This window comes from Helianthus annuus, chromosome 8 (assembly GCF_002127325.2).
Source record: "Helianthus annuus cultivar XRQ/B chromosome 8, HanXRQr2.0-SUNRISE, whole genome shotgun sequence".
NCBI lineage: Eukaryota > Viridiplantae > Streptophyta > Magnoliopsida > Asterales > Asteraceae > Helianthus > Helianthus annuus.
The window spans coordinates 115,478,180-115,494,122 of NC_035440.2; the positions used below are offsets into that span (position 1 = coordinate 115,478,180).

At 35.4% G+C, this 15,943-nt stretch overlaps 1 protein-coding gene across 5 annotated transcripts; it reads right to left on the reverse strand.

Moving 5' to 3' along the window:
• Positions 1 to 3,803: 3,803 nt before the first annotated feature.
• LOC110873784 (serine/threonine-protein kinase OSR1) lies at positions 3,804 to 15,426 on the reverse strand. 5 transcript variants are annotated; one of them, XM_035975787.1, is made up of 22 exons: positions 15,322 to 15,426; positions 14,899 to 15,115; positions 13,783 to 14,037; positions 12,823 to 12,947; positions 12,689 to 12,733; positions 12,462 to 12,543; positions 11,787 to 11,855; positions 11,538 to 11,708; positions 11,364 to 11,429; positions 10,608 to 10,676; positions 10,420 to 10,503; positions 10,296 to 10,339; positions 9,339 to 9,509; positions 7,625 to 7,704; positions 7,426 to 7,490; positions 7,309 to 7,350; positions 5,625 to 5,744; positions 5,481 to 5,529; positions 5,341 to 5,402; positions 5,054 to 5,118; positions 4,925 to 4,976; positions 3,804 to 4,132 (listed from the first exon to the last, which is right to left on the reverse strand). In XM_035975787.1, exons 2-22 carry the CDS (start codon positions 15,082 to 15,084, stop codon positions 4,073 to 4,075), a joined length of 1,962 nt encoding a protein of 653 aa, XP_035831680.1. In that variant the 5' UTR covers positions 15,085 to 15,115; positions 15,322 to 15,426; the 3' UTR covers positions 3,804 to 4,072. The 5 variants fall into 5 exon arrangements, with proteins under 5 accessions (XP_035831680.1, XP_035831682.1, XP_035831678.1 ...); XM_035975789.1 differs by having other exon boundaries at positions 3,843 to 4,159; XM_035975785.1 differs by having other exon boundaries at positions 3,843 to 4,132; positions 7,426 to 7,493.
• Positions 15,427 to 15,943: the final 517 nt, after the last annotated feature.

Here is a 15,943-nt window from a genome sequence, read left to right on the forward strand (position 1 = left end):
ACGAATACTTGAAGCAAAATCCTTATTGGGTCGGACCGACCCGAACCATTTGAACCAAAACACCTGTTTCACTTGTCGATCCAACTCACTCGCATAACTCGAAACTTAGAACCATAGCTTAAATCTTATACATTCATTATTATTAATTTATTATTCTTTTAGATTAGTTGTTTATGAGTTAAAATATATATATCATAATATGTATGTATGTTAAATAATCAGTCAATAGGAGCCACCCCAAATATTATTCGTTTTTTCTTTCTTTTGTGGACAGCCCTTATCGGCCCAACCAAACTCTATATTATTTATTTCTTGATTTCGGCCCACCCAAAATAATATTGAGTTTTTACATTACATCTATAACTTGAATATGATATGTACGTAATCTCTTTCATATTCCACAATTATCACATAACAAACCCTACCCCCTACTGGTTGTGCGACGGCAGACGACCCCCCCCCCCCTCTTCGAAACATCATCCTTTTGGATCAAGCTTGTGGTTAGTAAATTGTACTCGCACTGAATCTTGTTCGTTTAATCTTGTTTATATGTATGCCTGATTGACATGGGGTGTTTATACGTGATATATGACAATCATATTATAGTTATATGATAGATTTATTAGACTGTTGAATAAGTAACGAAATCTTGTATTTGTGGTCGGCTATATGAATTGAATGTCTCATAAATTCAGAATGATAATAATAATGATAACTGTGTATGGGCCGATCAATAGGGTTAAGGAATGTGATCCGCATGCTGTGATATTTAGGTATAGGTTGTACAAATCCTAGACATAATGATTGTGAACATTGATTCCCCTCTGAAAGTTGCACATGATCTCAAACTAACATTAGTCAAACTCACCATAAATCTAAGTGGTCCAATAACCTCTTGAGGTGGGTTGTAGTTGTCGGCCATGATTTATAAACAATTAGATTTTTTTGTGTGTTACATGTTATGATTGTGATTTAAGTTATGCCTTTGCATGAATGATCCGTTGATTTCCTGATGATCTGGATCTGTTGAATGATGACTGAATAATAATCTGATGATATGATCGATTGTGTTTATTCATGATTAGATCTGATGTAGCAAATGATTACTTGCAGCTGTTGTAACGATTATGTTTCTGAGATTTCTTAACTGTTGATGATAATGATGTTAACTTCGTCCCAACGAAAACACATATCCAACGAAATCACTTTCTGATTTCGTCATCTGGGTGTTTTCGCCCAGAAAGGTGATTTCGTGACATGTGTCTTGGTCCAGCATTCTAGATAGTAACCCTATTAAGTATGCATGAAATTCTGTAAAGTATGTAACTCTATTAAATAAGTGAACTCCAGTTAAACTGGTAAGTTGATAACCTATTTGTTTGTGAGTCAAGTTAGATAATTAACACTGTTAGTTTGTAACTCTGCCAAATTGATCATGCTATTAAGTTTATTAACTCCTGTTAAGTTCATAACTCTGTTTAGTCCTTTAACTGAGTTAGGTTATTAACTCTATTAACTTGATTAACTCTGTTAGGTGGGTAACTCTATTAGTATGCTAACTCTGTTATATTAACTATGTTATGAGAGTTAACTCTGATATGTTCTGATTAACTCTGTTATGCATGTGAACTCTACAAGGTGTGTTAATCCAGTTAAGTGCGGTAACCTTGTTAAACCCATTAACACCGTTAGTTATGTTAATGAATGATATTGTTAGATTAAACTGAGAAAGCCTTTATGTGAAACATGAATTGAATGCATGTGATCAGCTGTTGTGTAATGCATGATGTTAATTGCCAGATGCACCTTGTAGTATTAATTGCCTGGGAATCTTTACGTACATGAACTGATTGAGTATTACGTGCATACTATAGGACGTGATTGATTTCTTGCGAACACATAGTGTAGCATACCGAGCAAACCAAGGTGAGTTCACACTCTTACTAAGGCATGGGGTTCCCAGGGTGGGAATGGGATTGAATGATTTATTCGTACCTACTTAGTTAATCAAACCTAATGATATGGTCCTCGGGAGAGGAGGAGTAAAGATAAGATACGGCTAGACTAGCATACCCATTTGAACTGATCTTCGCACACACGCCAGGGGTTGGCCGCGATATTATGACTGATCTTCGCACACATGCCTTGGAAAGGCCGCGAACTATATACTAAAACTTCGCACACATGCCAGGGTGGCCGCGATACAAATATACATAGTCTAGGATACTTGGGAACTTTCCCCTAGTCATCGCACACATGCCTAGAGGGCCGCGATATGAACTAATACGATACATGACTTAATGAACGAACACAAGGCTTACTATACTATTACGATTACTGAACTATTAACTGTGAACTCGCTCAACTAGTTGTTGACTCTCTGCTGCATGCCTTGCAGGACCTTAGGTAAATATGGAGCTTGCACAGGGAGGAGCAGGTCGTTGTGGAGCATGGATTATGAATGTTTCGTTAAACACTTATGATATTTCATACTTTATTACTTAAGTTGGGTTTACTTACATGCTTCCGCTACTTAAACAAAGTTTGGTTTGAACATCGATTATATTGAATTGGGTTTCACGAATTACTTTAATTATTATACACTATGTTCAATATGATTGATGGCTTGATCCTGGTCATGTCACGCCTCCAAGCGGTGGTACTCCGCGGGTGGATTTTTGGGGGTGTGACAAAGATTCTCCTGTTTCCAGCTACAAAAAGTGTGGCGGCTCCATATGCCCTGTCTATTCAAGAGGTGAAGACCTCTTTATATAGGGGGATATGGGCCTCCCCTAACCTCAATGGGCCAGGCCCAGTTAGGGGTTATCTCTACAAGCCCCGGCCCAAAGTAGTGTAAACTACATCGCGTGGGGCCTCGCGGTTGGGTTAGTAGCAACAATAATAAATAATTAATATAAAAGCAATACGTAACGGGAAGTCTGACCGCTCGGGTCGGGTTTAATACCGTACCCCATCAGTGGGATTTGTAATCAAGTTATTGAGTAGTTTTCTTGATCTTATAATAGTGTGGGAGTTAGCCATAATTTTATTATCGTTTGATTATCAATTGGGACTTGATTCTTTGATGTTTATCATAACATTAGAACCGCAAGAGAACTATGTGATACTCTTGAAGATATATATATCATAACATAATTTTAACGTAAGCTTCCTCTTTTCTATTGGCTTCATATATTCATTTATATGGTTTTACATGATGTTTCATAACGCAGTTTGAAACACATTTAAGCTAATAGGTATAGCGCTAGCTAAGCTTGTAATGACTGTAGCCCCCCAAAAGCTCATCTGACCCCAAGGTGGTACGTATCCTATAATGTTCATCTTAATAAAACTTACGCCTAGACCAGAATACACAGTTTCTATCGGCTAACATATTCATTAACATGTTGATTTGGTTTGTTTTGTAATTTGTATCTTAAATAGATTAAGTAATAACTAAAAGATGAACAGGTCAAGTAAGTCAGATCTCGAGATTTAGATTAAGATCGTAATAGCATTATTTTGTAATTATAAGTACATATTAAAAAAAGGTGAGAAAGTGCTTCGGCATCGATCCAACCCACTCTTCAGCTCTACAAAGAAAAACCCGTTTCAACCCGAGCCTATTACTTAACTCATCTTACCTACCCATATTGCCACCTCTAACTTGAAGACGTGTTAATACTTTCACAATAACATCAATGGTAACTATATCTTTGATTATTATCAATTTGGGTACTTGAAAATTATAAGATTTATCGTAAACGGTTTTTTCAAGGTTGTGATTGTTTTATCACGGCGAATGTAACAAAACCACAATAGTGATCACATAAATACTCAGGTTTACGTCGACAAGGCAGATTCAGTTTTATGTTAAATAAATGAAGGGACTTCATGTACAAGTATAGAACAATGATCTTAACAATTTGTGCACAAATAAAAAAGAACACCTAAACATAAGGTTAGAATGGAGGATGGTTTTAGGGGCATTAGTGCATCCCCTACAATTTATGCCTCAACCCTCAACAGCAAAGCACTAAAGATATATAAACACTTAATAGCTTGACCTTTTTTATTCAGGAGTCGATCTTGGAGAAAAAAAGTTCTCGAATTCCGAACCGGGAGTCATAACCTGAAGGTATAATAATAAAATTCATACCTGCAGATGACATGTTACGACTTGATATTTTGAAAAACATATAGCTAAATGAGAGGTGAAAATTAATTTTGAACCGTTTACTTAGAAAAGGGTTGATTCGGCTTATGATTTATCTCAAAAAAATAAAACATACAAACTTTTAAAAGGTGGCTTAAGAGAATACAAGTCAAATGAGTTGAACAAGGGCGTACAAGCCGAGCCGCTTGTGAGCCACTCGAGATTGATGGGCTAAAAGCTCAAATCAAGAGCATAAACGAGCTCAAGCCCAAACTTTCCCTTATCGAGCTCGATCAGGCTAATGATCCCAAACGAGCCTATTATAGAAATAAGTTTTTTTAAGATATTAAATATATTTACATAATAGTAAGTATTACACATAAAAGTATGATAAAAATAGCTAGATGATAAATGTTATGCCATATATGAAATTTACAATTATACATGTAAAATAGATTGAATCATTAATAAAATAATCAACGAGTCGAGCTCCAGCTTAGGCGAGCTCGGGATTAGCTCAACTCGTTTACACCCCTAGCGTGAACTAGCTTAAAAGTCAGCCATGTGTACTTTTTTTAACCTCCTAAACTGTTTTACTCATTATTTAAAACCATTTTGACACACTAGCAAACTTGTAAAAATATTTGCTTTTGGGTCAACGTTGGCGACCCGTTTCAAGCCGAACAGGCTATCCAAACCGCCTAACGCTCACGTTTTTCCACCTCTTTATGGAATTCAAAAATAGGCATAGCAGGATTGCAAAATAACCTGAATATTTTCGGTTCGACATTTCTGGAGCTCCTCTTGTGCACATGCGAGCCTACATTTATAGAAAAAGAGAATATTATATCATCTATTATATCAAACGAAAATAAATAGGCATGTGCACACACATACCTCCATTGTAAATAAGTTATTTCATTTAGTAATTCCTTTTCCCTGTTGCTGTTTGCCGCATCCAGCTGTGAATTGACAAAAACACATTATTAAATCAAAACTTCGCTTTTGATAGCATTTGCTCCGCAAACGCAAACCACTTTAACAGTTTACCACATGCAAGTATTGAAATATACCAAGGCTGAAAATAAGTTGGTTGTTTTGGATTGTTTAATAATACAGTCTGTTGGGAAAAAATATACCTAGCCAGTAGCCAAATTATAAAGTGAATTTGCATGTGTACATACCGTGGATTTATCTGATACGGGAATGTTGGTAGGTAAGCAGCCTCCATCTACATTCAAGTTAGCTGAAACACTCAAGTAATGAATCATTAACGAAACAAAATATAATCTAATATATATACATATATGTTTATCCCTCCAACCTATAGAATCTCCGGTGGAGTTTGCCTTCATTAGATTCAAAATGCAATCCTGTCATAGTAACATACTAACTTTTAACAAAAAATTTACTTTTTACATGTTTCGATAACCGGAAGATATTAAATATATGTATATCAAATACGTACCCTTTGAAGAGTATTTGTCTGCAAAATAAACTGGAGGGCGGGAAGAGGAAGATGATTTTGTGGCATAGGAGTAAAATCGACCGCAGATGATTGATGACCTATGTGACTTTGGCCTATTACCTATAAAGAACGTAACATATTCGTGAAACTTTACTATGAAATCTGTATTATTCTTACAAACCAAGTGCATGACAATCTTTCTCTATTAAAGAATATAATGCCTTAATATGTTTACTCCATTCCATAGCTAGATGCGAAATATTAAACTGCCAGGATGGGTTGAAACGAATTGTACTTCAAACTGATCAGCAAATACCTTTTTGTCCACTTTTTTTACAAACTAATGCCTTAAAAGTGATTACAAAAACTATATGATTACAAAATAGGAAGTTAAATGTTAAAAAATACGCGTTGGGTGCCTTTCAACCAATTTGACAACGCAATCCTTCTTCAACTAAACCTTATTTTTGACCCGTGACAATTCAAAACACAATTCAGACCGACACGTTTGATTGTTTGAATACGTTGACTAGGTTTTTCAAACCAAAGAGGTTGCTGCATGAGAAGGTAACAAAGTATGCTGCATGTTTATGTAATAACCCCTTACCCAAAAAATTAGGGGAGGTAATTCATGCCGGGTTCGTATTGGCGGATTCATATAACCCAACACATTTACATAATTGCATCAAAAAGTTGAACCCTAACCCGGACACATGTAACGCGTTTATCTAGACAGGGAAAAAGAGTTGGAGATTTAATTGGTTAGTAAATGTGTTGGTCATGTCAACAGGGTTGGCAGGTTAAATTTAAAATAAACAACCTTTTAATTTATTACTTCTAAATCACAGTTGTCAAAGGCAATCGCGGCGAAGCAATCTTTTCCCGCTTTTTCCTCGTAGGTAAAAAAAGCCACGACCTTTCTCTTTTGAAATCATATCTTGTCTATATTTAGCGCATATATATTGACCGCTATATATAAATCGAAATTTAAGAAAATATACCAACTAGATATAACACGTTTGAAAAATACATTTAAATTTTAAAACAGTAGATATATACAAATCTGCATTATACATATCTTTTTTGTTAAAAAATTCTGCAGTATAAAATAATAACCTCTTCTAACGATTCATTCATACTCTTCTGATAAATGATTCTGCAGTATATCAATTTCATTGCTTCATATAAACAATTTATTCATACTTCTGAACTTTTTTTGTTTTCAAGTCTGAACAATTTGCTATTGAGATATTTTGATATTATTGTGGTACTTTATTATAAAGACTATGGTACTTGAATATTTTTGGAATCTGAAGAAAGTGTTATTTTTCAATACATAATATTATTTTTTATTTTTTATTTATTTATGTTTTTTCTCTCAGCGCCCGCGCTTTTTTGCGCTTCTCACCTAGGCCCCAAACGGAGCCTATGCACTTTGAGTGCACCTCACGCCTTTGATAACTATGTTCAAAATTAAAACGGGTTGTAAACCAGTTGGGCAGGCCAACCCCTTTATAGAACATGTAAGCCGTTTATGAACCATTTACGACCCAAACCCATTTAGCCCCAGCCCTTATCCCTTTATTTCGTGTTAGCTTCATTACTGTTGGGAATTGGACCCCCAACCTAAAATACCTAGTGTACTTCTTCTTTACAAAGCTTCTAAACTATGATATATACAAACCTGCATACTGTGACTCTTCTGCAACACAGGAGGTATAGCTGCCTGCAAAAGAATCGTAACTTAAATTATAATCTAGATATATGACAAGTTCAGATATAAAACAGCTGAGTTACATACATCGTGACACTCGGATGTAACCTTAAAACGCCCTTTCTGTTGAATAACTGGATGTTCATCACCACCTGCTGTTTCCTTAGTATAGTTAATAGAAACAACTACTCTTGCCTTAATTACAATTTGGAGATAATGCATATCAAATCTCCCTAACAATAAAATAAAAATGAAAAAGCTCCAGAGAATTATTAATCAATGTTACCAGGGACAACATCATCTGCTTGAAATGATCGTGTGCCATTGCAGCTTGGGACTCTAGAAAATTGTTTTTGCAATTTTTCACTGAAATAAAACACATGTCGATGGTAAAAAAGCACAGATGAGAGACTTAAAAGATAAAGAAAGATATCTTAACTTGTCGCTACAGCATAATATGCTATTCTCTAACAAAAGACTATAGAATATGTCAGCACGGTAGCCTTAATCAAACTTTTGAAAACTATTATCCTCCGCTTTGAGTTTGCCGAAATTTCCATTTCACTTGTTCTCTGTTAGTAAAATTACTCGTGGTTTGAACTACAGTGCCTTATTTCTTTCTAAATTTTGTGTTTTCAGGATTTGTCAACTAAGGGGTTATTGACAAGGGACGGGAATCTAGTGATATACTTGAAGCTCATACACCTTACTCTCTAGCTTGCCTAAAGTCATCAGCTCTATATGAGATACATTGTCGATTAAGCCACCCTTCCATCCAAACCCTGATATAATTATGTCCGGAACTTTTCTTATCTATCATCTTTACATTGTGAGTTGTATCAGAACAGGAGCGTGTTTATTTGAGTCCTAGAGTCAATAAGTGGGATACGTACCATTTTGAGTTGGTTCATTATAATGTTTGGTTCCCGTGTCCTGTTACGTCTAAATTTGGTTTAAATTACGTATAGGTACTCACTAAATTATGTGTATGTAATCTACTGAATTTCATATATCTCGTTTACTAAATTGACACATTTACACAGTGTAGATCTTTTCCAATAAATCAATAATTGACACAAACAAATGTTTTCTGAAAAAATATATATATTGTAAAAAAGGAAAGAAACAAGTTATAGGAAAGAGGGTAGGAGAAATTAATGGTTCTTGTTGACTAAGCAAGTGGTTTTCAAAACTGATTTCCCTATTATACCCTTGAAGCCAATTAATTCAGCCAGAAATTTTCTGTTTATAACAAAAATGCCATTAGCGGATTAAAACTATTGATCATTTATAATAGATTGGTTTTCTCAGTATATATACACACACATATAAAGGTCGGTTCTTGTACAAAGGCTATCTTTTGCAAAACGTGTAGGAAGCCATAAGAAAGTGACACGCGATTGTATGAGTTTACAAGTGAGGTGTGTCTGCGCCCATTTTGGCACACACGCCCGCAACATGTAAATGGGGTTAATGCACTAGGAAATGAGTAATCAAAACCCATTACAAACCTCGACACACATCTGCACTGTGTAAATGCGTTCAAACCTCCCCTGCCATTAGTAGCTTCCAAGAACTTACAAGAGGGCCACCGCATCAATCTTAACCTTTAAATTGATTTTTATCAAAGGCCCATAATTCTTCCTACACAATTCATATAAACTGGACTTGGTGTTTGATCTGGCTTTTATATGTATGTGCAGGGAACCTTAAGACTACTATCTAAGTAAACACACTTCCCTAGAAGTTCTCTGAGCTAGTTATTCTTAGCAGATGAACACATGCACGAATCCTTAATCCCTTCAAAAGATGCATCCTAGATCTAGTTAACATACAACGTGTGGTGGCAATTTTGACCTATTTATTGTCGAGTGAGCTGATTTGGGCTACCTTTTATCTCTAACTAGTCAAACAAAAATATCAACTAAAAAAAATCACTTAAAAGCATAATTTTTATGTTATCAAAAGTACTTTAGGTATCATTTGTTTGAGTTTCATACCTATCCAGTGAAGCAATGCAGCCAGAAGAAGCTGCTCTATGATGTGAATGAGTAGGAATGCCATCAAAAGGTTTTCCATTAATCTCAACGTTATCAGCATGGGGAGATGAACTATGGGAAACCAAGTGTCCATTGGTAGAACCAGCGGCGCTTGACTCATCTTCTGATTTTCTAGCAGGTGAGAGAAACAAAAAAAAAAAAACCAATTCAAAGAATATTAATGAAATAAAAACAAGCTAACTAAATGCAATAACTCTGAGCTACATTTTACTCTATAATAGAAACTAGTAAGAAATAGAAAGCAGTACATCTTAATGATTCATATGCCTGACCAAGAGCTTGAGATACAAAGCAATCATGAAGAAAAAAATGCGGATGAGTTAGACATGTTTTTTACGTTGATTTTTAGGCATATGTATCATTACCCTATAAGATATACCTTTACAATTCAAAATAGGTTCAACCAAAGCATATCATTTTGAGTATGGGCAGTGCTGGGTTGGGTTGACCGGCAAACAATTTTGTGTCTTCTATTTTATAAATAGTCAATGCTCTAAATATGATTAAAAAACAATGTAATGGTTCAAATATGATTAGAAATACTGTGTTACTAGAATATTATTTTTAAAATTAGATTAAGACAACAATAATCTGAATTTTAACTCAATCTTTTTTTCTCCACTGAGGTGTACATCGGTACATGCAAATAAGTAAATAACTAGTCTAGACGTTTCTAAAAATAAAATGATTTAAGAGGTTGTAACATTAAGAACACTTTGGACGGCTTTCAACTTCTTTGAACAGTTCATGTTTTAGCTAAAAAAATTAATTTAGCCGTAAGAGACAAACCATAACTGAAATTGGGTCCATTTATAGATAAACGGGTCAAAATTTCCACCTCTAATATAGATCATGATCTTGAGGGAAATAATGCAATTAAATTAAAGTTAATCTTACATAGAGAAACCCAAAGCTGAGTATCCAGCTGGAGCAGATCCTTCCTACAAGGCGTTTAAATCATTACTCTAAAGCCAAAATATATAAATCAGATAAAAATTACTCAAAAGGCTATTTGACATACAGCTTCAGTAGTTTCTGAAGCCTCACTCAAGGATGACAGTTGATGTTGAAGCTTCCTTTCAGATACACAGTCCTCATCCTGGATCTTTTATTTCATTAAGAATTGTGTCACTTACAAAATTATTGCATAGGATGGCTATTAGGATATATAGAAGGATCGTATTTATGTAGAGTATTTAAAGTTCTTACCAAAGAAGCCTGTGCCTTCACATCTTCAAGGTCAAAGTTCCATCCACTGATCCCTCTTTTATATTCATTCTGAAAGCAAAATATAAACCACAGTTACGAATGAATGGGAAACTAACCAAATATAAAAACAAACCTAGAAGCCGAAAAGAAGAGTAAACGTCCAGACCCACCTAAAAGTAGGGGCATGCAGAAAACCAAATTAACCGATGAAACCGAACTGATATAGCCGAACCGTACAAAAAAAACCGATGGGTGGGTTTAATGATTTTCTGAAATCCGACAATAGTGGATCGGTTATGGTTAACAAGATTTTCATACCCACCAAAACCGAACCGAACCGATTGTATGTTTGTTTTTAATATTATAGAATATATGTGTTTTTTAATGCTACACAATATATATATACACAAAAATATGTAATAAACATTTATTTCATGGTAAAATAAATTCAAGGTCAAATTTTCAAGCCCAAATAATGCCTAATCATATTGTTTTGAGTTATTTTTAGCTCGGCCAAAGTTCACAGTTAACCGACCCATAACTGACTCTCTATAACCTTCAAAACCGCTTAACCAATCGATTATGGTTATCCAATAACCAAAACCGCCATAACCAATCAATTATGGTTATATAACCGACAATACGGTTATGGTTTTGGGTCAAAACCGACCCAAACTGACCCATGCACACCCCTACCTAAAAGAATCCATAAAAAATACAGATGTGTGGTTGCTACATTCATTCGCAAAAGCTTGCCTGTGAAATTTCCTCCTTCTGCCCATCTGGAATTTTCTTTTGAGCAAGCATATCTTCCTCTTTTTGCTGTTTTTTCATAAAATCAATTTATTATCACATTACATGGAGAGAAAAAAAAGCATAAATGGTATAATAGAGGAACACAAAAAATTCAGAGAAATCTAATAGATCAACCTTCATTGTCTGAATGCGATCACCGATTGTTGGGAGGCCTTCCAAAAGCTTACGTGCTATATAATCATTTGTTCTAGCTTGTTTAAAAAAATAATGCTTCAAAAGCTTCGTAGCAGAAGGACGCTTTGAAGGATCTTTAACTAGGCAACTCGCAGTCATCTGCTTAAAAGACTTTAAACAGAAAACAAAACAAAGAAAGTGTCAAACGACATATTTACAAAAAGGGTCAATGAAAACAACACAGGTCACCTTGGAGAACTTCTTGTCACTCTCGTAATCGAGACCCGGAGGTGCATTTTGTAAGGTCATTAGCAAAACCTACAACGGTATAAGAATTTTATCTCATGAAAAGTCATAAGTAAATACATCAAAATGCAACCAGTCCTATTCTCCTACAGAGGTGCAAACGGGCCAAGCCCGAGCCCGAGCTCGATTAACTTATGAGAGCTCGAGCTCGGCATCGGCTCGTTTGTTATCTATCAGTTGATATATTAAACAAAAATAATATAAATAATAATAGACTCGTATAGGCTCGCGAGCTTGATAAGTGAAGCTTGGGCTCAGGCTCGTTTACTAAACAAGCTTATTTTTGGGTTCGGGCTCGACTCATAAACAAGTTTAAATAAGCTCAGCTCGTTTACTAAACAACTTTAAATAAGTGGTGCATGTAAATATATATTGATTAAACTAATATTACACTAAGACTCGACAAGCCTGACGAGCTTCACATGACAGGCTCGAGCTCGAAAAATAAACGAGCTTTGTTTTAGGCTCAAGCTTGGCTCGGGCTCGGGCTCGACAAGGCTTGGCTCGTTTCAAGCTTTTTCTCGAGCAGCTCGCGAGCAGCTCGGCTCGTTTGCACCCCTACCTACTCATCCTGATAAAGCAACAGTGTATGTATGGCTGTATGCAAAGAGAAGGCACCTTCATTGGAGGGTATTTAGAGAAAGGAGCATGCCCATGAGCAAGCTCGAGAGCCGTTATACCGAATGACCATATATCAGCCCTGCAGAATTTTTCAAGAAGAAAAATTACGTCCATTTTCCGAACTAGTTTACAGTTACTACAGTAATTTGGTTTTCATGGAAAAGAAATAGAAACATTTTATATTAAACAAAAAAAATATAGATGTGGTCTAGAAAATTACGGACTTGAAGTCATATCCATGCAATTGCTCCATAACCTCAGGCGCCATCCTAGCGAAAATGAAAAGCTTCAGTTGATAATTTTGAATTATTTGATGTACTATATTATATAAGAATTACTAATGGAGAAAAAATAGTACCAGCATGGTGTTCCGACAAATGTATTCCTTGCACGTTGTCTGTCACCATGATCAAATAAGCAAGCGGAAACGCCCAAATCGCCCAACTTGATTGCACCTTGGTCACTAATGAGAATGTTTCCAGCCTGTGAAAACAGCCAAAAATTGACTATTTTAAAGAAGGTATATTGATAATAAAGAAGAATAGCATGGTACAAAAGTACCTTTACTTTAACTATGCACAAACAAAGATGAACTAAAATTCAGGCATACACTAAATGTAATTACCAGACATCGATTATGACAAAATGAACGAAATCATGCCAAAAATATTTTGCGTGAAACAGAATGAAATTACATTTCATGCATGTATAGGCCACAGGTATAATCAAAGGTTTTGTAACAACAAACAAAAACATACGTTTGAACATGCGCATTACATCACCAAAATGCAAACCTAGCAATCACTAACGTAACTATATTAATAGATAAGAAAACATGCAAATGCAAATGCAAAAAAAAAAAAAAAATTGATTCATACAAAATTACAAACACTAAGAACTTTGAAATTTTATGGCTATGCGGTTAATATCGGTGAGATGTCGGTGGGATAGCGGTTATCAGCCCTCTACAGAATATGGGTGTCAAATATCGGTTCAGATATTATTGGCGATATTGACCGATATTTGACCATTATTTCGGATGCCTTGGTTGATGTGGACTTGAGGAAGATTTCATGGCTTATGATTAGATCATGTTTCAAAAATTGGCACTTTTGAGTTTTGACTTTTGATATTACTACTAATATTATATATGTTTTACGTTTTATATATGCGTATATATAAATTCTGCATGATATTAAAATTACCGGCATCTCATCGATATCCCACCGCAATAACCTATATCTCAAATATCAGCCCTTGACAAATATTTGATTTTGGACCGCATTAACTGCATAGTTTTATGGGAATCAAAACTCACTTTGACATCTCTATGGATGTGCCCATGATGATGAAGATACTCCAATGCTTTTAACACCTCTCGTAGTATAGTTGCAATAATAGCTTCTTCAAAACCCTCAGGATGGAAAGCCTTCAACATATGGAGACACGAACCACCAGCCATAAAAGGCATAATAACCCATAGGTTATGGTCATTTACAAAAGAACAATGTGATTTGAGAACATTTGGATGGTCAACCAGGATCATTGTCTGAGACTCACGCGATACATTGTTCTGGAAACAAATAAGCAACAAAGATCAACAATTAACCCATACATCATTAATAGCATGCTTCCAATCCAATAATCAGTTTGCCGTCAGTTAGAAGTGCCGACAAAGATGAATGCAGTTCAAATTATTTTGGTTTAACTTTAGTGGTCTACAACATTCTACCACTTGTTGCTTGTTAGCCCAATGAATTTCCTTTCTTGAGTGTCAACCTGATAAATGAAGTATTGAGGTAAACATATATATATGCTTTTGTCCATAACCGTTAATCCTTTCTAGTTGTTATACACAAGTATCTAAATTTCAGTTAGCTTACTAGTCAACGAGTTGTATTATTAATGGGACATGCTTATCAGTAGCATCATTGTAGAAAGCACAACAAAAAGAGACTTCAAAGTGTAACGTCTTTCTACAATGTACAATACATGGAAAAATAATAACTGAAATCATAATCAAACTATCAAGCAGCATAAACCATCTACAGAACAGCAATAAACCTAACATAACCATTAAAACTCTTGATTTGGTAAACTTGATAACTTTTCTCATTTAATTGAAGATACAAAAATTTACTATACTTACAGCACGCGCACACACACACACGCATATATAATGTAATACAGAATTTAATTCTGAAACTTGTGTATGTTCCTTATAATTAAATCTACGAGTTGGACCGTGCAAACGACCAAATGTTATCGTATCAACTAATCAATATAAACTATGATACATTATATCTAACAACAGAGAATACAAATCTGTTGAGTAAACCTCAATTAGTATAAAAACAAACTGCATATTATTAATCAAGTAACATAATAAATCACAAAAGAAAGACAAGAAAGAAGATACAAAATGTAGATTTACCAGATCGCAGTTTCCGCGTTCAAAATCGAGAACTTTGATAGCCACAATCTCATCATTATCAAGACACTTAGCTCGATAAACGGAGGCGCTAACACCTTGGCCTATCTCCTCATACAGCTCATAATGCTCGGCTCCGATTGGATACTTTTTCAATCCAATCAATCGCTTTTTAATCTTGTCAAACATCAAGTAGAGCTCACGAAAACCGATTCAAACTCTACAACGATTCTCACATCAAACAATAATAAACAATTAAAAAAACAGCGATATATGAATGATTAATTAAACAAGGTGATTTTGGAAACTTACATAACAATAACAATAATTAGGGAATGGTGAATCATCGATTGTAGGGATTTGTTGATAAGATTTTGAAAAATGAAGGTTGAATTATGGAATAATGCGTAAAAGAGGAAAGCTTACAAATGCATTGATGATGATCTCTGATTTCCCGTGACGGAGGAGAGAGAGAGAGAGAGAGAGAGAGAGAGAGAGAGAGAGAGAGAGAGGAGCTAACGGATCGCCGCTCGAACGGGAAAACGTTTGTATGCTGAAATCCCGCCACTTGTTATGTGATGACTTGAGAACTTGGATTTTTTTTATATTTTGAACTAGTTTGTATATCCAAAATATTTCTAACAAATCTATTTTTTTAACAGCAAGAAATGATGTGTCAATCACCGTAACACCGAGTGCTGTGGCTAAAGTCAACTACTTGACCGCCACTAGCCCCTTGGCTCTCCCAGATGCGTGGAAACCCGGCTTGCAGCTGACCGAAGACACGACAGTGGAATAATCAGTAAAACATCGTCTCCCATCCAAGACGAACATGTGTCACCCCTTCACCTGGATGCCGCAGAAAATAATAAGGAGAGTGGGAGTCGAATCTGGGTCATAAGGAACACCAAGTTTTCCCCAACCACTCCACTACTACCCCATTGGCTTACAAATCTATTTGATAAATTGCATATATATATATATATATATAGAGAGAGAGAGAGAAAGGTTAACGTACAAAACTGCTTAACGTACGTTAACGTACGCG